Source organism: Coturnix japonica, chromosome 2 (assembly GCF_054131305.1).
Source record: "Coturnix japonica strain WE chromosome 2, WE-NBRP24, whole genome shotgun sequence".
Classification (NCBI taxonomy): domain Eukaryota; kingdom Metazoa; phylum Chordata; class Aves; order Galliformes; family Phasianidae; genus Coturnix; species Coturnix japonica.
In genome coordinates this window covers 7,007,824-7,030,931 of record NC_140664.1, presented here as the reverse complement: position 1 = coordinate 7,030,931, position 23,108 = coordinate 7,007,824, and the positions used below count along the sequence as shown (strand labels likewise).

The 23,108-nt window shown below is 40.4% G+C and overlaps 1 protein-coding gene across 1 annotated transcript in view; it reads right to left on the bottom strand.

Moving 5' to 3' along the window:
* The window catches only part of NDRG1 (N-myc downstream regulated 1), a 38,567-nt gene extending 18,963 nt beyond the window's left edge, over positions 1 to 19,604 (bottom strand). The window contains exons 1-3 of the mRNA XM_015856327.3: positions 19,549 to 19,604; positions 6,647 to 6,725; positions 4,790 to 4,825 (exon numbers count right to left, since the gene is read on the bottom strand). Coding sequence (XP_015711813.1) covers positions 4,790 to 4,825; positions 6,647 to 6,709 — 99 coding nt within the window. The 5' untranslated portion in view covers positions 6,710 to 6,725; positions 19,549 to 19,604. The remainder of the gene's footprint in view (positions 1 to 4,789; positions 4,826 to 6,646; positions 6,726 to 19,548) is intronic.
* Between the last annotated feature and the right edge of the window lie 3,504 nt (positions 19,605 to 23,108).

Below are 23,108 nucleotides of genomic sequence, written 5' to 3'. Positions count from 1 at the left end.
TAACAACATTCTCTATCATCAGGTTTTTATTGCTAGACCTTCCCTACAACAGCCCAGAACACTTCCTTAGGAGAGACCACCTTTCAACACTTAAGGCTCTTCATTCTTTGTGCAGGACAGGAAAAAAATCTGTCTGTGACAAAGCCAGACACTTGAACCTGCCCACTCCACTGACCTCCACTGCTAATTATTCTGAACTGGAATCCTGAGTCTAATTCAAACTCAGTGTCAACCTAAAAATAGTTCAGCAGTGATGGGACACCACACATCTAATTACCAGCAAAAGTCACCATCAGTTTAATTATTAGTTTAATTCCTCATTATCTTCACAGGAAGGCTTTTATGATGCAATAGTAGTAGTGCTGCACTGCTCTCCATTAGTGCTAATTCTTAATGAAAAATGCCCACAATTTTCTCCTAAAAAACAATTTAAACTCGTTTCTTTAGTGATGCCAAGCCAACAACTCAACATCCCTACTGATCCTATTAAAGATCAAGAGATTTGTCTACGTGATGTCGGCACGGATGTTTTCAAAAAGCAGAGCACTGAAAACAGATGGCAGCACACCCCAATCAACGTCAACATTGTAGTAAGAGGCTCTTCAACCAACTGATTTGTATTAAAACACTATCTTAGAAAAACATCCAAGGTACACTAATCCGATAGAAGGATAAAGACAAGCACGCCATCTGTTCACATCTCACTTCAACAGAGGTGCAGTCCTTCTTTAAGTACTCTAAAATACACACAAAAATACCTACGATACATGCAATTTAAAATAGACTATCTGGGTTTGAAGGGAGTTGTTCCCTTCTATGGCAGATTTTCTTTTTCTTTGGGTCAAACTGACATTTTTTGATATGCTGTTATAGGTCTATAGGACGGAGGCAACACCGTAACGCAGGAGAGTTCATTTACTCTGTCCTCTCTCTATCCTGGCAGATAAAGACATAAAATGAGCAACATGTTTATGAACTCTCTTTTTTTTTCCTTTATTTTTCTGAATATGCAACCAAACCATCTTTGCCATCTAAAAGGGAAAACCACACAGACATTGCCCATTTTCCTAAAATAAAGCATTTTCTATTTTAAATAAAACATAGTCTTTCACTTTATTTTTAGGCTTTCAGATATATTTAGTTCCCAGTTGTTGTCTCATGTTTTTATTTAATTTATATTATACCATACTAATTAAATACATTTCCCTTCCCTTATCCCAGCATGGAGGGAAAATCATCAGACCTCTTTAACAAATTGCTCTGAGACAGTGTATTTTAAGTACATATTACTTAAGAAATTTAATATACTAATACCTGCTTATGCTATCTTTCAATTTTCCTTCATATGTTGCAGATGAAAAGCATTTGAGCTTTTGATATGATATTACAATGTTATGTTTCAAATCCTCCTTACCCTACTTCAGTTATTTCCCCCTTATCTTCTTCTACACTAAATAATTATTTCAATTCATCCTCTGTTATGCTAAAAACCCAATACACTCTTTTTTCCCTTTTGATTTTCCTTCTCCTTCATCTTTATTCTTTTTATTGGGATGTCTCTTTGAAATTAGCAGTACTACACTCCCCCAGTTCAGGTTGTGAGCTGGGTGCTTAAGGTATCATAAACTTTTAGATTTAAAACAAGTGATTCTGCCAAGGTGGAATTTGCACCACTTTTCAGCCTGTTTGTATATGTACCTGTTACACAAATAACAATAACTTTGGTACAGGACTGAAGCTGTTGATAGTGATAGTTCCTCCCTGGGAATTCTTCCTAGTCCAGACAACACTGAGTGACAATGATCTGCAAAAGCACAGTAACTCAACTGTCTCCTACCCTATCCTTCATAGGCCTAAAAGGAAACCCTTTTCTTTTATCTAATGAACTGCCAAGGCCCACAGCTAATGGGAAACGCACACCATCACATCGCGATGCTGATTTGTCTTCCACTGCATGTGTGGAGGGTCATTCCCTCTCCCCAGGCAAGGGAAAGGGGTTCTTGCATGCTAGTGAGTTTTCATGCCACAAGCCCTGAATTGCACAGGACAAGCTCTTCTCTGCCACCTACAGCTGCTGCACAGCTTGGAAAGTTTTGCTTCATTATTGAAAAAGCAGTGTTCTGGCAGGCTGCTCACTTCTGAAGTATAGAGCCACAGGAATGCATACAGCAGCAGGAAAATATATATTCCTGGATGCCAGTATTAACAGGTAAAAAGAACAGGCCAATTCTCTCAACTGCAAATATAATAAAAGCATATTGGGCATTCAGCCAACATAAAGCAGCACAGGGCATGCTTCCCTGCACCAGCTTATCTTGAACTGTGCTAAAATAGGTTTGGCCAGGAACAGTCACCTTCTTGGGAGGCATAACTTAACTTACATTTCCAGGTATGCCCCACAGGCAGAAATATAGACAGTATGGAGTGATGGGAGTTCAGAGTTGTCAGTTCTTCCATTCAACTCTGGCCTTGGACAACTCCCAGTAACTCACAGAATCATTTAATCATCATATACTGAGTTGGAAGGAAACCATAAGGATCATCAAGTCCAGCTCCATTTAGGGCTCTTTTCCAGAGAATAACTACACACAAATCTTGCAATTTGGAGGATGATATTCTGTAATATAGTGGGTCACTTCAAAAATGGAAAATTTGTCAAAAATAGCCTGTGAAGTAAGAGCCTGATTCTTTCCAAATCTGAGTAGCTAGATGAAATTTATTCTTGGAGCAAATACACATCATGGACAGCCACTACTTTTCACTGATGACAGAAATGAAGTTATTAACTGAGCACTGCATAACTTGTCTGCAAAAGGACAGTGATATAGAGAACTGTCACATCCCTATACAGACACATGGAGACTAAAGGAGTGTCCTGCTGAGTCTTGGGATCCTTTCTCAGCTAGATGCTTCCTTCTGCCAAACACAGCTCATGGGACAGGTCTCTCACTAAGGGCACATGTGAGCTTCATTGTCAGTTCTGAGTCATCTGGATCCTCCAGAATCTCTTCAATGAATTAAGTCATCAAGGTTCTTAAAACAGCTTCAAACCATCTTCACAGACCAACCACAAAGGAACTCAAAGATGCATAGGTAGGGTTCTTGTGGTTTTAAGCACCAGAGCAAAGTCTCATTCCAGCAGCAGTTCTTAAAATAAGGGATTGAGTTTGTTTTCCCACATTTTGCCTCCTTGAACTAGAACAATCAAAGATTAAAGTCTAAGAAAGGAACATCATTAAAAAAAGCAAGAGATGGCAGAACAGGGCTAAATGACAAGAACCACTGGTCTGGATTAGTGACAGTTAATCCAAAACATGGGAAAAAAACCAACAAAACGGCTTAGAGAATTTGATCTTGCAAGTTAAAAACCTATATATACACACTGTTTACAAGCCAAGTAAATTTATTCCAAGAATAGAAATAAAATATAGGTCACTTCTAGATTTTTAATCAAAATGGTGCAGCATTCCTATTCACAGACTTAATCTGGGATTCAGATTTATTTAGAACAAGTGGTCAATCTGGGCCCAAACAACAAGCTCCTCCCATGCTGTGCACAGGCCTGCAGAAAGTCAGATGATGAGAACTTCTACCAAGACTTCAGGCAGTGGATTTCAGTGCTAGAAAGGATGAAGGCGAAGATGTGGGACTAGTATAAGCTACACTCTTGCTAAAAAATTAAGAGCTGCTAAAAGATGGTGAGGTGTTTGTAATAACTGTCCCTGAAGTGACAGCAGTGTTTCTGCTGGATTTCTAACCAATTTGCAAAGCACTTAATAAAATATAAAGTAGTGAAAACAAAGTGCAAGATGTTGCAGCATTCAACAGGGTTATTTTTCAAGAACCTCCACTTGTACATACAAGAGACTAAAAAAACTCAATAGCTTCCCTTATTCCTGCATGATCTAACTCTCTCATTAAACACCCTTAACATAAACAAGACACCTGGCAAGCCTCAATCTCCAACTCATACTCCTTGTCCTCACCGATGGGAACACACTGCTCACCCTTTTTGTTGAGGCAGTTGCACACTCACTGCTCACTCCCAGTCCAACCCAATCTGACTCCAGCACTAATACCCTTAGTTGTAACTTAAGAGCCATCAAGAACAAAACCTAATCATAACAGCACATGCAGATAAAATAATTCAAAATAGGGAAAAAAAAAAAAAAAAGAAAAAAGAAAAAAGGAGAGAATTATAAAGTCACCTCTCAAACACACAAGGCATGGGAAAAATGGAAAAATGTCATTGGACCTGGCAGTGTATTTCATGAACAGCTGTGTGCAGGGTGTAAATGAATATATGGAAAATCCCATCACTCTTGGTACTAACAAAAATCGATTGCTTACTGCTTTCCCCTACTCCCCAGGCTTCACAAGTATTTTGGAAACTTTTAATAGCATAATGGGTTACACTGAGAGAGCCATTTCCTCAGAGGAAATGCACACACACCACTAATGAAAGGAAATTAATTGGGGAAACTGCATATTTGTGTGGGAAGAGTGCGTTTTACTTTTACTACCACAGCTGAAGAATCTTTCTAATAGGAAGAACAGAGGTTCTTGAAACTCTCTCTTTTGGATGAATTTTTCCCAGCTTTCATTTGAAAAGACCTCCTACAGTCACCTTCACAGAATACAGTATGAGCCCTGTTCAGGCTCTTTCTCACAACAACAGCATTTTTTTTTATGAGCAGTCACTCATTTCTGATCCTGTTTTTCTGTTTTCTCTTTTACTAAAGAAAAAAAGCAACCACACCACCAACAACAGAAGAATAGCTTGACTAACCTGAACATCAAAGTCTGGAAGGAGGCGAGTGATAGCCTGTGAAGAGATTATAGGATATTAAGTTAAGTAACTTTTAACTGAAAAAGTTCTGTACTTGCATATGTACTGAGACACGTGTTCTCACCCACTGGTTCTCCAGTGGAGAGCTCTTTCCCATTCATTTCTTGAGTATTACTGAATGTCAAAATATCCACCCCTACGTCTTGCCATTGCTATTACCAACAAGCTCCTCTGTGTCCCCTGTATTAACATCAGAAAAATATAAGGGATGGGAAAGTCTAATCTTGAGGGAGAAATACAGAGATAAAAAGCAAAGTTTAGGAGCCTGACAAGGAGATCATGCAGTCCTAAAATCCCATGTAAATGAAGGATAGAAGATATTGGAAGCAATACAACTCTGTCTTGGGTAATACCATCTAGAGGATGGACTTCTAAACTTTGCAGTCCAAACCACAAATGTGATGTAACTCTAAAGCTGTGATCTTTAGGTAATTAGGGAGTGTGATGTGTATGTAGTCAGGTATGTGAAGAGCTGGTGAATTTGTGGAAATCAATTTACACAAGCCCAAGCCCAAGATTTAAAGTTCACTCTTTATAGACTATGTTTTAAACTTGGACAATCTTTTATCTGTACTGTTGGACTCATGAACTTTTAACATAGCTAATTTCAAACACTCATATTTCCAAGTGGTCTATAGATTGAAAGCGTATGTAGACACAGCAACTATCTAGATGGTATATGAAATAGGGCTCCATCACCACTCAGGAATGAACAATTGGCTATAGAAAGAAGCATAGTACACAGTAAGTCAAGATTAGACTTAAGAGAGCATCACTCACTCAACAGCAGTTTCCACCACGAGCCCAAGCATGTGCTGAGTGTCCTCTGAGGCAATCATGTATACACTTTCATTAAAAACTTTAACAAACTTCCTCTATCTAGGATAAGGATGGCCTAACAGGTGATCAAACCAGATTAACTCTGCTATTTTCCCCACAAAGACAAAAATTAAGGCAACTGTGAATAGAAGCATACAAGGCTCCTTATCAAGATATCAAATTTTCATCTACATGCTGCCGAAACCCAGTAAGTTCTTCAGTGTAAGACATTTCTGAACCTTGCAGCAAAAAACATTTCAGTAACCAGAGAACTTCTGCTTCATTTTGCTGCTACTGAACACTGGCATTAGAAAGGGATCTTAGTTCCTGAAAGCTCTGCTTTCACGCAATGTCCTTGGCACAGGACCTGTGTTTAAAGTTTCTCTAGACATTTCATTACATTCGTAAGTGGAAATAATTTCCTGAAGTGTTTACTCAAAAAGAGGCAGAGAATAAAAAATGAAAGTAGCAACTAAAGCAATGAGGAATCTTAGTGTAGAAAACCAGAAGAAAATGTCACCACGTGTCAAGAATGACAATCACTGGGGAAAGTAAAAGAAAAATCACAGCCTTGGTTCAAGAAACAAAGCTGAGAGGTTTGTTTGAATAAAAGCTGAGAGGTTTGTTTGAATATTCACAGAATAGACTGGGTTGGAAGGGACCTCAAGGATCATCAAGCTCCAACCCCCCTGCCAGGCAGGGCCACCAACCTCCCCATTTAATACTAGACCAAGCTGCCCAGGGCCCCATCCAACAGTTTTAACCTCTGGTGGATCTACTTGAATTTGTCCTATTGGAAATAAACCCAGAACTGTAACTATTCAGGAAAAAAAGAAAATAAATAAATAAATAAATAAATAAATATCAGTTTCTTGTCTGTCTTTCTATGCAGCTTGTTAGAATGAAAAATACAGGCACAGTTGCAAGAGGAACCCTGAAAGAAGACACAAAAGCTTTAAAAATGTTTAGGATAATTACCTCCTCCTTCTCCACCAGAGGTTTCACCTCTGCAAGGTGAGCATCCTGGAACTCTGTTGACATGGTCAGTAGCTGGTATCTGTGAAGATGAAGAAATATTTGTTTTCAGCTTGCATCGAAGATACAGAAGCAAATAAAGGTCCTCCCCTTCCACCACCTCCAATGATCTGCTGTCTCAGGTTATAGTTTAACATAACTTTGCAATACGGTTATGAATCGCCTGTAAAACATCCCTTGGTTTATTTATGTACACACGCCCATACAACATGAGATTAAAGAACTGTTAAGGCTACAAGATCAAAACAAAGGTTTGGCAGCTTCAGAACAGAGGATGTTGAAAGAAGTAAGGCGAGGAGCAGCACAGCTGGAGTTGGACTTGATGATGCTTATGGGTCCCTCTCAACTCCAGATATTCTATGATCCTATGAACTTGCAGCATTCAACCGCATGAAAACTCTCATTTCAGATGTGAAAGGAGGCATAACCGAATCTACACAAACATCTTCTCTCAAAGTTAGATTAAACATTCTTTTTGTTTAGATGAAGGCTCCCTTTCCAGGATCTCTGCTTTAAGTAAACTAAATTAGATGCTCATAAGCACCATTTTACTCTTTCACCAAGAGTAAAACTGGAACAGGGACACCTTCTTTGATCTGAACAAACCAAGCAAAACAACATGCCTTTAATTGTACACCAATGCAGCATATGCAATAAAAAGTTTCAAAACCATCACAGGGAAGAATCCTGCATCCTGCTCTAGTAAAGGCACAGCATCACACTGCCCAGCTTAATTGGGCACATGAACTGGAAACACCTGCTGGAGCCCCAGAGTACATGAGTACTGAGACAAATGGTGCAGCAGATCCTTCTGCGGATGCAGCACACTATCTGCATATTGACCAAGCTGTACTTCAGTTTGGTGAATATATCAGTCCAAACTGGGAGCTAGAAAACAGAATATTTCACTCTCTTCACAGAGATAAAGTGCCAGAGGCTGCTCCCTCTGAAGCCCTGATGAATGACCACAGGAGGAAGCTATGAAATAGCAAACACTGATTGAGAGAGATAATGTCAAATAAATGCTGACATCTACGTGTGTGTAAATGACTTCAGATTTTAGGAAACCTTGGAAGCTATACAACTGGATGGAAATTTTGGCAAAGAGTGGATTTGATGTTTAAAGAAGTGCTTCATGGGTATATAACACCACAACTTGAGTCATGGGAGCAAAAGCAGAAATGTTATATACAATCATAGAACCATTTCTGTCAGCAGGAACTTCTAAAGGTCACTCAGAATAAGTCCCCTACAATGAAAAGGCAATCCTACTGCTATAGCAGGTTGCTGGGGACCCATCCAGCCTTACCTTGAATGGCTGCAGGGATGGGGCATCTACTACCTCTCTCTGGACAACCTATGCCAGTGCTTCACTACCCTTATCATTATATATATATTTCAGTCTAAGTCTCTTGCTTTAGTTACCCATTCCCAGTAATCTGTAATCTAAATTTACGACAAGACACCAAAGCAGTCAGAATAGTCAAGACAGAGTTAAATCCCCAGCAGTCACGGATTCACCCTTTTTCTCCAGTTTTGGCTGTTAAAGATCTTAATCATGAAGAACACGCAAAATCAAGTTTACCAAAGTTTCAAACAACTGAAACAGATGCTTTAGAAACAGCATTATGTATTTTTGAAATCACAGCCATCTGTGCAGTGTGCAGTTAGCAACTCTGTGTGGAAGAAAAGGAAAATAAAAGCTGAAAATATTTACATGCAATCTGGAAGGCTAGAAGTACAAGGGATTTTCCATGTTTTCCCTACATAGGAGGAAAGTAAGAAGCCATGCTCCCTGCAGTTTTCCAGTAAGTGGCCCAGGGAACAAAGCCACAGCTTGCGCTCATAGAAGAAAGCTGTTTATCCAGGACAGCTTCAGGTTTTTAGGGAGTCAGAGCACTGACTACAAATGACCAAAAATCTGTGCCAAAAAGAACAACGTGGATGTCTTTTATAGCCTTAAAAAACAATCCTGTTTTCATAATAGTTCAAAGTTGTTGCTCTATGTTTCCGAAAGAACCAACATTAGGAAGTGCTGACCAGTAGATTACACTACTGCCATCAAGTCTGCTGAACAAAAGCCCAGTGTGCACCACGTTCTTACTTTTGGAATGATACCAGGCCTTCAAGTCACATTATGTTTTCAAATCTGACATTTACAAGCTCTAGGTTCCCCTTATCTGCATCAGGAATACCTGAAACATTCCAACTAAGGAACAGATGTGTGATAAGCCATCACAACATCACATTATTTCTTCCTGAGAGCTGGCGAACAAAGCCCTGCTATCTGAATCCACTGTAAAAAGCTTCTAATTTTCCAAAGAGAAAGATGCTGGATTGCATAGAGGTTTTAAAAATCTCTAGAAAGGTGCTTTGTGCTCCCCCTCTTATGTGACAGGATAGCTTGAAGCTACTGTAACTGCATAACTTCCCTAAATAACCAGACAAGCATTCTTTTATATCAATTGCAAAAGCACTTGCCTCACAGAAGTATTCATAATACAAAGTTCATTTATATCTGCATGCAGTAAAGTTGCCAACTTGGAGAAAAACAAGTTTTTTTCACTCCATTTGGCTAACTCAGCCTGTAAAGGTCCCAAGTACTTCCCTCTTGGACAAGCCACATCCACACAGCAGACTCCCACTATATCCAGCTATCAGCTGAATCTACTGCAGATACACCTTACAGTTTTAAGTTGTAAAGCAATCTTTTTATTTTTCTTTTTTGAGTATAAAGGAAATAAAGGTTTTCAGCTGGCAAAGCATCCTGGCTTTTCAGAACAGGGATCCCAACAAAGGAGCTAAGAAACCACAAGCCAGCTTGTCCATCCTCAGACACCAGCAATGATGCAATCACACATACCAAACACTACATAATTATAATATACATGATTTAATTCATTCCAAGAACAGAAATCAAGCAAGTTCCAGTATACATTGATGGAACAAGGGGAGTAGATTTAGAGTGGATATAAGGAATCTTTTTTTTTATGGTACAGGTGGTAATTGGAACAGGTTGCCCAGAGAGGTGGTGGGTGTCCTGTTCCTAGAGACACTGAAGACCAGGCTGAATGGGACTCTAAGCAGCCTGATGTAGCTGTAGGTATCTCTGTTCATTGAATGTGAATTGGACCAGATGACTTTTAAAGGTCCTTTCCAAGTCAAATGATGTTAGGATTCCATTCTATGACCCTACCATGCTTCAAACTTTATTTTTCTGAAGACACCCACAGGGTTGTCCAGGTTCATGCCACAGGGTGCACTGCCAAGCAGGCTGGTCCCATGTTCATGAGGGCCTAAGGAAACAACTGCAAGTACTACAGGATTTACCTCTGCACTCAAACCCAACCTTTATTTACACGGTATCATGGAGAACAAAGAACGGGCAGAGACTCCTGGCTAAATGCCTCATAAATAAGGTGATTTCCTCAAAACAGTTTGTTTAAACACTGGCAGTAGATATTATTCTCCTTTTGAGATATAATACTGACATAGAAGAAATTAACCTCATCAGAACAGCCTGACAGCATTTCTTCCACAAGATCAGCAAGCAGGAGGGGCAGCAGTCACTTTAAACATGAAACTAAATACTCGTTAGGATTTAATGGCAAAGAGAAAAGGGAGAAGGCCTTGGACACTGAAGATGATGTCTCCCAAGCTCTGGACTTATCACATCCAGGTCAGAAAAATAACCAAGCAGCTCAGACCACTGACAACAAGGCAAAAAAAGTTACTGTGATGTTCAAAGAGCATTTATAACCTTACATATAGCCAAATAGAGCTTTCCAAGTGACAAACAGTAAGTGCTGTGAGCTAGTCTGATTGACTTAAAAGAAGAAAAATATATACACGGTCTCTGTGAGCTGGAGAGGAACTTGGAAAAACAAAAACACGAACATCTCTGTTACACAGAGACTCACGGGCTTCAACTGATAGCAACAGCATATGGTTATGCTCCACAGTGTCCTATATGCAGTTTGCATTTCAGTTATTTCATGACAAATGTTAGAAATTTAATCTTCTTGTTTATGATTAGCTTGGAAATTAATCATCTTGCAAGCATCCAAAAGTGTTCATGCATAAGCATCTGCCCACACTATGCCCTCTTTAAGCTATTCTTTGTTACAGGCGCTGGTGTCACGAGGTCCTTTGTGTACTGTCTGAATTACTGATTTTCTCTGGCATAGTTTCACACAATAAATCAAGAAAAGGTTTTAACAGAAGTGACTGTTTCAGAGCTCTTCCCCTTTTAAAATACATGACTTGACAGTTGCATATCATCTACCTAAGCTGAGCAGCAAGTATCAAAAGTTAAAGACACTCACCTACTTGGGACATGATACTTTTCCTTAGCCTTTGGTTACTACATCAGCCTCTTGATTTCCAGCTAAATGTTAATAACCTGGTAATTCTTACATTGACTAAACTCTCCTATCAAAATGCATATTTTTTTAATAAAATAATATCTGGAATCTGAAGTAATTATGCTGCCTCAGAGTGGCAGGGTGCATTCAGGTTCATAGATATCCTGTGCATCACTGTTACCCTTCCTAAAGCACAGAGAATCGCCGACCCTTATGTTCTTTATTGCTTTGAACCAGTTTGGCTTCATTCCCTTTCAACCCCTTTTTGAAGTTACTCCACAATCACGCTTTAGTAGAAAATAAAGCTGAAGTCTGAAAAAAATATTGGTTCTTAATAGCATAATGGATCATAACAGCAGTTCTCAAAGCCAAAAATAATTAGGGCTTAAAGTTTTAGACATTCTAAAATTGAGATTTATGTCATGCACTAATCAATCTGATTAGGAAACTGAGATGTTTCAGCCAAAAGCTTGAGTCCCATGCCAAGTAACAATCAAGTTAAGCCACAAGGATACAGCCACAATGATGGAGCCAGCGGTAGGTCTGCTGGGCTCCAGGTGAACCACCACAGTGCTCCCTATGGCTTCATCATACCATCATGGGTATGAAAACAAAGATCTCAAGGCTCATCTCCAGTCCTTTTGTTCCATCTGTTTCCCTTGTGTGGCTGGCACCAGTGCAGGGCTGTTCTGCTACAATCACTCTGGGATTAGACAGAGCCCTTACACTGCCAATTCCTCAGACCAGGGCCTGGTTCCTCTTCACAAACATGATACACTCTGGCAGCTGAGCACTGACAGTAACATCAAAGAAAAGGGAACTGAAAGCAAACCCTCACTCTATTCCACAGATATTGAGTAAATTGGAGAGAACTGTTGCAATACCATTTGCACAATATTCTGTCTGTGGGATGCAATTAAGAATGTTCCTTGGAAGATCAAACCATGTTTCTTGGGAGTAAAATCTAACACCACAAAAGGTGGCAGTGCTAACTAAAGTCCATGTCTTCCATTTCTTTTTTTCCTATGCTGAACACCCCTACCTCCTTCACAATATAATGGGCAATAGTTGGCACAGAAATGGAGAGCCTTCAATGTCTTAATGTTTTTGTTGTGTTTTTCCCCCCTACTTCAGCAATTCCCAATATAATTTAGAGCATAATAACATGAGTCAAGGAAAGACAGACTACAGACCCTGAAATTCATGTTTCTTTAGCATCTGAAACTGGTGGAAATCTTAGGGGAAAGTAAAGTCTCCAATAATGTCATTTCTTTTTCCAAAAAGCTTAAAAATCCTCATGCTTTTAATATTAGCACCAAATAGTGTTTTTAGCTCCAAACAATGCTATTACCCCACTCACCTCGTCAAGCAGCCACTGCTTAGTGCTGACATGGCAGCAAACACTCCTTGCAGAGTGTGGTGGCACAGCATAGCAGTAGGGGAGCCCAGGGCCTTGGTGAGAAGAAATTCAACATCTAAGTGGCAGCTGGAATTTACTTAGAAATTCATTATGCCCATTTGTTCTACTGCCAAAGTTTTGCTTTAAACAACTCCAGGTCATGAGTGGTAGTGCTGAAGAGTGAAAAAAATCAAAGAGCAAGAAGATGTCTTCCAGGCCTTGCTCTCTCACACTACCAGGCCAGCATGTCTCTTCTCACTGTCACAGCACTCTAGCATCCTCTCGGCATTCTTCCCCACACCCGCCCTACTCTCTTCCTTGAGCTGAGGGCAAACAGGAAGGTCTTAAGCAAAGATTCAACTAAAAATTAAGGGCAAAGTACAAACCCTGACACCTGAGCAATAGCTGGGCTTTTGAGGTGGATTCAAAAATGAATACTGCAAAGACATATTTAGCATTTCATTGCATGGAAAGAGATGGCTTCTGCCACAAAGATTGCAGTCTAAACAGACAAGAAACAAGCTATTGTTTCTGCAGCTCACCAGTGTCAGGCTATGCTCCCCACCCCCTCCTATTTTCAATCTGCCATGCTTTAATAGTTCATAGCTTCTGCCCAGCTGCAACTACTTCAAAAAGTGGGTGGTTCTGTGCAAGTTAGAGGCAAAAACATGATGAGATTATTCCAGAAGGGACATGCTCATAGTATACTCAGAGATGAAGAATGTTATTGGGCTCTAAGCTGCACCCTTACAAACACATAGTAATTTCTTTTTATTTTGCATTTTCATGTTGATGTTGCAAATACAAGTAATCAAATTACAAAACAACATGACAAAGGTTGCTAATGTGTTTCAATTTACATTCATTCATTAGGTCATACTATATGGGTTACAGCTTCTGAGTTCATAGACTGCTTGTTCTACCAGCTATTAAAATTGCTTGCTCATTGCTATTATAAGTTCTCTATAATCCTTGCCAAAATGTCTGGGATGAAGTTTTCCATGACAAGTGTCCAATGGTTTCTGTTTGTTTTTAAGTATAATTTATAGATATCATTTGTTCCTGCAAGCTTTCAGTCCCCTTTTCTGGAAAGAACTTCAGCATTCTTGAACTTAACCGACTTTACACAAATGGTCACTGTGTTAAGGACACAAATTTCATTCTTCCCAGGGAATTCCCATTATAAAGTTACTCAAACTTAAGCAACAGTACATGCTGAACTATTCAGGGCAAGATTTGGGTAACAGCAATATTGTCTACAAGCCTCAACATCTACAGATACAAAATAATCTTCCTAAGGGCTAAACATACCATTGCCTGTATCAAGAGGTAAGAGGTCAGTGGGTTAGTATCGAAGTTAGTGCATCAAGTGCTGGAATACACTTTGTTTCTTACAATAAGAGCTTCCAAATTCCATCAAGGTGATGAGAAAGCAATTCTTTATCCTCAGATGACATTTTGCAATACCTTATCCATCCACACTCCAGGTCAGCATCTCTTGCATCAAGTAGTGAATAGCAAATTATCACTTTCCTGGCCTTCTTTATAAGAAGGGGTTACTCAGGCACAGGTTGCAATTCATAATTGGAATTTTACACGCTACATAAAAATGCATGTTCCATGAGGGAGAAAAAACATGTGATGCTTTAAGGTATAAGGAGTCATCAGTAAACACAGTGATACCTGTATTTCACAGAATAATCACATAATCCAGTACAGTTCCAATTTGTCAAAGGATATAAATGAATCCTAAAATTTAACGGGGAAATACATACATTGTTACATACAATACATAGGAAGTATATTTAGAGCACTCAATAATCCTAGCAGAAAGAAAATAACATCATTAGCTTGACTAGGTGCACACAAGCTTCCCAAAGGAAGTTAAACCAAAAACACAACAAGAGCAATCCTTCCTTCCACTAATAGTGCATTTCCTATCTAGATGTCTGCTTAGTTTTCTAATGAATAAGATTTCCTTTAAACATTTTATTCTACTTTCCTTACTGCTTTTCCATTACACTTTGTGCTTACTATTAAATACATTCCTATACATATATATTTTATTACAGATCTTAAGCTTTGAACACCAGTTCTTCCATCTAGCTTGACCTAACTGCAGGGATGACTGTTCATTGTTGGGGAGTTGGATTAGATGAACTTTAAGTGTCCCTTCCAACTCAAATGATTCTATGACTATGATCTACAGAATCTTCTTCAGGGACATTACAACTAATATCCCTGTCATTTACTTTTTCTTCCTAAACATCAGAATTCTATAGATAAATAGTCATAAGAGTGATGAAATGGCCAGAAAACAAATAACAAAGTAATTAATTCAGTAAATAAATAAATGTCAAACCAAACTAACAACAGTGACAAGAAAACAGCAGGAGAACCTTGAAAGAAAATGGAAAAAAATGTTTAAATTAATTAGGTTTTCATGCTGTGCTAGCTTTTAAGGTTTGCTCTTTCCATTAAGTTTTACATCACCCATACAGTACTAACAGACTGATCTTAGGCATGGTAGGAAAGAAGGAACAAGAGCTATACTTTTGATGCTATACTTAGTTCAGAAAGGAAGTAGACAGTTAAAGGCACAGAAAAGTACTGAATATCCAATTTTAAAAACATGACTTGAAAAGGAAGATCTGCATGGATCAACTACCAGCTATAAAGAGAAAAGAAAAAAAAATATCCCAAACTGACTGGCAGATGAAAAAGATATATTAAAATTGCAACAATTAACTGAAAGGAAGTAGCACAAAACCCAAAAGAAACATAGGAAATGTGATCAACCACACAAAATTAGAGCAGCAAAACTGACATACATCCTGCTTTGTACAAACAGATGTAGCTGCGGAAAATTTCATCAATACGAGCAGTCCAGTTGTGCATCCACACACACACCGCAGAGCTCTGCTGGATGGAGAACATCCCGCTGACAACAAACTGCTGGGTGCCATCCAAAGACAACACTCCCGTGCCAGTTTGGAAACAAAACAGGCCTGATCCTGCATCAGCCTTTAGCTAAAACTAAACTCATCTCCCTCATTGTTAACATAGGAGCTTTCACATTTGAGTCTGAAATTCAGATAATTGCAGGCTTTACTCTCTAAGCACTTTCTGAGTTTAAGGAATGGTACTGATTCCCACAGATGCTCTGAATTGAGTTTAATTATGTCATAATAACAGTTTAATGATACATGATCACCTATCTGAGAGAAGCTGTGAATGGTTTGTTATTGCTATTCCAACTCCGCACTCAAAGGGAATTAACAATAGGGATTATCTCCTGCTGACTGGCCCCACTGAAGTTACTCAGAGCTCTGGAAGTGACATAGATAGGAAAAAACACCACCATTTGAGAGAAACAAGTTCAATAGCCATTGATTACCAAGGGGCCTAACCCAGCTTTTTAATAATCAGTAGCAACACAAATTACTGAAATTGAAAACAAGAATTCCATATTAAAAGCCTTTTAAACATTTTCAGAATATTTCCCGTGACTTTCTAGTACTAGAAAGTCATACATTCATCACTTTTCAGGCACAGTTTTTGACAGATAGCACAGAGGAAACTTGCTGCTTCCTTAATCTGCTGGAGGTCCCCATGTCTAAGCCTAGAAACTTCTCCACCAAGAAGGTGACAGGGACAGCACCTTTGTGCATAGGTAAACTTACCAGTGCTCACCTAAAAGCTGAAGGGCTATCTACATATAATACCATTTGTTTGGAGAAACAGCATCACTGACAGTACAGTGTGCCCTTATGTACTTCCATGAGGTTTCTAAGTCAGAAGCAAACTAAGTCTGTCAGCTAGAAGTCTCACTTGGTCTCAAGAATCGACTGAGGGACATGCTTTAGTGGGAAGTATTGGTGATAGGTGGATGGTTGGACTGGATGATCTCAGAGGTCTTTTCCAACCTTGGTGATTCTATGATTCCATGATTTCAGCAATATTGATATCAAGCAGCTGCTGCACCTGTCATCATATCCTGGTTCCTGCAGAGCTTCCCTTCCCAGTGGTCAAATCAGAGCAACAAGAGAAAGTTACTGCTACTGAGTACTGCTGGGATTTAACTAATACAGGCCACCACTTTCCCAGGCTGTATTCCCCTGACAGCAAAAGGGCTTTTGCAGCCTTAAGCTTCCAGCTGTATGCGTGATGTAAATGCTGCTGAACTATAATTAGAGCTTGTATTATTTTTGAGAATTTTACTGTTCTTAGTCATCTTCTTTCCAAAGAACTTCAAGCCATTTTCACCCATCTGTATAATTTCTTTCACTCTGTTCATTTTGAGGCAACAAAAGCAGGAAGTATCTCATTATGTTTACACTCCACACAGCTCTAATAAGGTTAAGTGAAGTGTTTTCTGTGGGAAGTTCAAAGTTTGCCAAAATCCCTTAATCTGGCCATGAGAAGATGCATGTTGCACTTCAGGCAAACAAATTCATCACTTTGATTTAATAACTTGAGTCAAATAATTTTTCCTCACGTCAGCTCACTGACAGTTAATCCCACCTGAACCACGAGAATAAATGGTTTAGAACAATTATTAATGACCAAGCTCCCATGCCAAACTGCTTCTCAAGGTGCACTGTGATATTCCTATGTAGCTGTCAAAAGGAAAACTCAAAGTATAGAATAATATTCCCCCTGAGAGCAAAGAACATGGGGAAATCCTACTATTGTCACTGAGCATTCTTCTGATCTATTCAATCTGTCATGGCTTTAGCATCCCTTTCTATTTTGGCAAGAACAAAAAAACACCATTGTGCAGGGGAGAAACAGCACAACTTAAGGAGACTTCAGGTGGGGAAGGTGCTGGTTCCCAAACAGCAGCATGTACATGTGGCAGTGCTCCCCCCAGCAGGGACACCCACATCACTTGTGCTGTTGCCAAATTCCATGGGCACCTAACAGATCATCATCTCCATCCTGCTGCCACTTGGGATGAAGTGACCAATGAATGAATGAAGGGCACCAGTATATAGACCTATTTTCTGAAGAGAAATAAATGAAAAATCCCAGTTTGGCAAGACCTCCTACATGCCCTTCCACTAGCTTGGCTTCAGGCCAGCTATTCCAGAGGATGCCCAATCTCAAGGAATTATTTCATCTCTCAGTTCACTTAATGTTTTAAGAAACTGTTATGTTTTAAGTGGACTAAGAGATTAAATAATTCCTTGAGACTGGGCATACCCTGAATGTTTTGGTTCAAAGTTTTCAAGCTAAGGCCCAGCCCATTCTGTGTCTGCCTAACAGCAGCTCAAGGAACTCACATTCAGAAGTTGCAGCCTGCAGTTCCTCAAACTGTTATGCCACAGCATTTGTTCTATTTATGCTGAAAAATATCAGGTTCAGAAACCATACACCTCCTAAGAAGTCTCTCATCATTACATTAAAAACTGTTTTCACTGTACAAGCTATTTCCATGTAATTCTGTATGTCCAATCACACACCAGTTTCTCCTGAATGCAATGATGAATTATTCTTCTTGAAGGCTCCAGTGCTTATTAGTACTCAGGAGATCACACACTTTGGAACACCTTATTTTTTGCTGCATCTTATCCTGTTCTACATTTCATCCACAGTCATTAAGCTCTTGCTGTGCACGGGACAGAGTACAGCATTAGCTGCTTGCTGTTGACTTCAGTACTTGTGGTAAGAACAGAGTCACTCTATGTCAAACTCTGTTAGACTTTGGTTAAGAAAACAAGATTTTTAAAAACACACTCCCAGAGCCAAGTTCAAACTGCACAAACTTAATGCTGCTGGCCAAAGTTTTGCTGTAAATTATGCCTGTAACAGCCAAGACTAAAAACAGCAAGGCAGGCTTGCACGTGTGGAAGTATTTCATAGCTGTTGTTTAGAGGCTATTTCTATTGCTTGCCCCAAATGGTGTGTTTATCAGCAGCTGTATATTTTTGACACACTCAAGCTCCCCCCCCAAAAAAGTGGACAAAAAGTCAGAGGAAGTCGAAGCATTGTGAAACCTAGCAGAGTATCTGGACAGAAAGCTTCAGGTTGTCATTGCCTTTTCCATGCCTCTACTATTGCACTTTCCAGGCCCAAACACAAGCCTCATTTAAATAGACAAGTCAGGAAAATAAATAAATAAAAGTAAAATAACACAGCTGGTAAATATGTCTACCTGGAGCCTAAAAAGAATCCCCAGTTATTCTGGGTGTGGGGTGCAAAACTGGACATGAGAGGCTTCATAAAACAGTGGTTAAGACAGTGAGTAAGGCAAATTTGCAAGTGTTTCATAGGGAAATCATAAATCATAACTGAATAGAAAACACTAACCAAAACATCCTCGCTGCAGAATGAAATCACTTCTTTCACCAGATCCAGTACACAGACTGCCTCCACTACAAAACTAAACTAAAGCATCCTGAACCTGAGAGTGCCTGAAAGGGCTTACAATTAATTGCACCCAGCAGACCATAATAAGATGGTAACCCCACTGAAACCACTGTCAAGGAAAGTCTGGATGTCAGTCAAGTCTATCATCTGCTGCAAATACAACACAGAACTGCAACAGCAGAGACAAGAGCAACAAGCGCCAGTAGTCAACTTCCGTAATAAAGTATGTGCTTTCGTTTCACAGCTGTTTACCAGCCCAGCCCGCTGCTGCCACGGGAGCCTCAGCCGTGACAGCAGCATCCAACAGCTGCCCTTGCCGCTGCTATGGCTGGGGAACGGCTCAGCTGCCAGCCTGCAGCCCCTGCCACTTCTCCACCCGCTTTGCCAGCAGTTAGAAAAACCCTGCCTGGAAGAAGGGGGAAAAAAGAAGAGGAAAAAGAAAGGAAAAGAGATAAAAATAAATAAATAAAAGCACGGAAATGAGAAAGAAGGAAGAAAAAGAAAAGAAAAAAAAAAAAAAAAGAGGGGATGATGCAGTGCTAGACCCTCGAGTGGGCTCGGCTGCAAGGCTCACGAGGGAGGTTATGTGGCTGGACGGTTGCATGGCTAACTGGGATGGATGGATAAACAGACTAACAGAAAGACAGATAGATAGATTAGACTGATAGATAAACAGGTAGGTAGGTATAGATAGACGGACCCGCCCCTACCTGTCCCCAAAAGCCGCTCTCCGTACTCTGCCACCGCCGCTCTCCAAGCACCACCCGCCTGCTCCTGCGGGGTGGATTTATAGCCCTCGCCCCGCCCGCCGGGAGGCGCTGCCCTCCACCGCCGCTGTCCGTGCCTTCCCGGCGGCCGCACGGGGCGGGCCGCCACCCGTTTCGGGGCTCCGCCCGCCCGTCCCAGTATCCTAGTGCCTGCCCCGCCGCCTGTGGATGTCAACACATCGGCTGCCAGATCTGTACCGGGTTCCTACATGTCAAGTGGAAACACTGCCCCTCCACCAATAAGCCGGGTCCCCCCTCATCCATCTGGTCGTGCAGCCCAGCCGGGAGGAGGCTCGCTTCTACACCTCCCTTCCGGAGAAGATTTTTGAGTGCAGCGAATAGCTGAGACTTGCCGTGCTTCAAGAAGTGTTTACTGTGCCGGGAAAGAGTGTCACACAATTCAATGAGGAGAGGCGAGTTTGCACAAGAGGTTTTCCCAAAGACCTGAAAAGTAGCATTCCTGGGAAAGGCTGCGCAAAGGACTGCAATGGGGGAAGGGGATCCTCGTACAGTGGGTCAAAATCATGTGTATGTGTGCACTACTATATAAAGATAAGCCTGCTTACCAAATTCTGAATTATGAAACTAATGCATTAACATGACCGCAAGGACTGAATGCTGCTTTCAGCAGGAACAAAATAACGCCCTCATACATTTCTAATGAAGTTCAGAGGGTGCAGCGGGTGCAACAAGTGCTGTGTGAGTTTCCCAGAGAACAGCTCTTTGGCAAGAAGCGCAGCTAATCGTTTATTCCAAAAAGAGGCCCTAGCCTGCTGAGTGAAAAGTATCTCTATATACACAGATCTGCTGTGTAACCACCCACAAAGGGGCAGGTTAAACTGTGACAGCCTGCTCTGCTTTTCTGGCTTCCTGTAAAGCACGCTTAACTCCATATGTGTGATTTCATGTTAACAGCCACACTCCTATGACAGACTGCTGTGACCCAAACTACTGAAATCAACAGTGTATTTTGATACTCTGTCATGCAGTAACTTGAAGGTGAAATCAGGAATTCCTGATACTCTGAAACTCTGGTAAACTCTCAGCTATACAATAACCTTCCTAAGTCCAGCCTGTGAAAGCTTACTGCTGTTCAGATGCATATTAGCTTCTCTCCTCCTAACCCCGCTTCTGCACCTTAGTCAAAAGTGCTGACTTTGGAAAAAGAAAACTGGAAATCTTGTTCATTTTTTTCACTGTGAAATAGTGAGAGACATGTTGTGCAGCAGCAACTGTGAAATATTAAGTGTTTACTAAATCTAAGTTCTCTTCAGGTTTTCTTACCTTAGATTAGTTGATGTGTACAAGGGTGAATAGTGTTTCTAAAACAACAAAAGGGAAGCATTTGTCATTCTGAGACACAGACGGAGCTGCTCTGTGTATGCTCTTTGTTGTTTTTTTTTTTTCATCACAAAAGGTCAAACAGTTTTCGTGCTCCCTTTAAACTGTGAGGCCAAGAAGCCTATGAAACCATGAAAAATCATTTACAACTGAGCCGATTTCAAAGTCCGATCTTCAAAATGAAGTCATCTAATAGCTTGGCTCACTGTTTGTTATGGAAGATCTGTCTAGATCAGTGGCTCCTAAAGTTATGGAACAAGTGCTAGAACAAAAAGATGGGCTTGACTAATTTTCCAAGGGATTAATCCTTTCTTCATCTGATCATGAAACAGAATCTCTCGGAAGTGTTCAGTCCTTCAGAAAACAGATCTGGGTTGGTGTCTGTGTGGTTTGGCCCACCTTCAAGCAGTTTTTCATTCTGCTCTGTTTGGCTGCTTTCTGGGGAAGGGGCTGAAACTCAAAAGGGTTCAAATAGAATGAACCATTTCATATGCAGCAAACACAGACCTCTGCAGTAAAAACAAGTACTGAGATTGGAACAAACTGGAGAGCTGGGATGAAGTGTTTTCTTTTGCTTTGACTTCTGCAGTTTGTTATTTAGATCACATGTATTGTTGGACTTTGAAAAATGCTGGAGACAGAGAGGTAGAGGCCTCCAGGAATCAATGGCTGGGAATATGTGCATCCAGATTGAGACCCCTCACTAGCTCAAACACAGTTCCTACCTATTCTGCTTGTTTATAATAAGAGAATAGCTGAGAACAGGCTGAGAATAACATAGTGATCTACAGGGCCTTTTGAGGGTGGTTGTTGGATTGCAAAAGAAAATGATGTTGTTCCAAAACCAAGTTAGGAAGTATTTTACTATGTGAAGATGTAATTGCTGAAGTTTGTACTTGGAGAGCCAAATCCTGCCATGTGCCAGAAAGGAACATAGCTGAAAACTTGGGGAACTTCATTCCCTTGGCTTCAGGCAGTCTACTCAGAAAACAGGGAAAACAGGAATTTCAAGGCTTAATTTGCTAGGGTGGCACTGCTGACAAAGCAGCAGGCAGTGCCTCAGTGAGCTTTCAGCCTGTGCTGGGCTGCACGACTGCGCACGCTGCCTTCCCATGGTGGCCGAGCACCTCCTGTACCATTTGCAGTACGTGCAGAGAAATGCGGACTGGAAGAACCACTGTGCTAGGGAGACAGGCCAGCTGCCAACCACAGGGGCCCACTGAAAAGCTAATGAGTACTTCTACTTTAAATATTATTTTATTTAACAAACCAGCTTTACGCAGCTGGCATGAGCTTAGCTTTTTCAAATGAGCATCTCTATGGGGAAGGCTGCGCAGCCACTGATTTCCATCCTTTACCAGCTAATGGGCTGTCACTGCTCTCCAGTTCTATCTATGACTTCCAGTCACAATGGCAGCATCAGTCTCACAAGATTTTTAAAAGTAAATAGGCATTGATTTACTGGTTTACTTTGTTCTAATAAGCTGAGGCTTTGCACACCCAAATAGATACGCGCAAAGAAGGGAAACATCATACTTCCATACTTCCATGTTAGAGAAAGATTCATGTTCAGTGTATAATCATACGTGCTGGGCAGAAACCTACTTAAGTCTTCCAATACCTGGAAGTAGCAATCTTTCAGGATTTAAAACCAGGCTCCAGGGAAAAGAAGATGGTACAAATGAAGAACCACTAGATTAGGGAGCTGATCCATTACCCACCACAGGGCAGCAGTTTCATCTGTATTGAGATACTATGGAAATAGATTTTAATTATTTTACTGTTCTCCTTTCCTTGCTATGACAGCGTTAACACTGGAAATTACAGTGGTTGTGCTGCAGCAGTAAAGAAGGAAAAAGAGTTGAATGAACTTGGAACACAGCATTATTTTTTTTAAGAAGTCCCTTTCTGTAGAAAGCTCTCTGCACTCTATTTACATTTAAGCAGTGGTAATATTATTAGTCACTGCTAGAGTAACTGGGTGTTCCCTTGTTCTCACTAACAATACAGCTACACGTTTTATGAAAAATACACTTGATGTTTGCTGGTTCATGTAAGAAGAATTCTCTGTGTGACCCATCAAATATCACACCCTATCCACCGGGAATTTTATTCTACTGGAGCTTTTGTTGTCTTTGGATCCTTTTATGATGCTGACACAG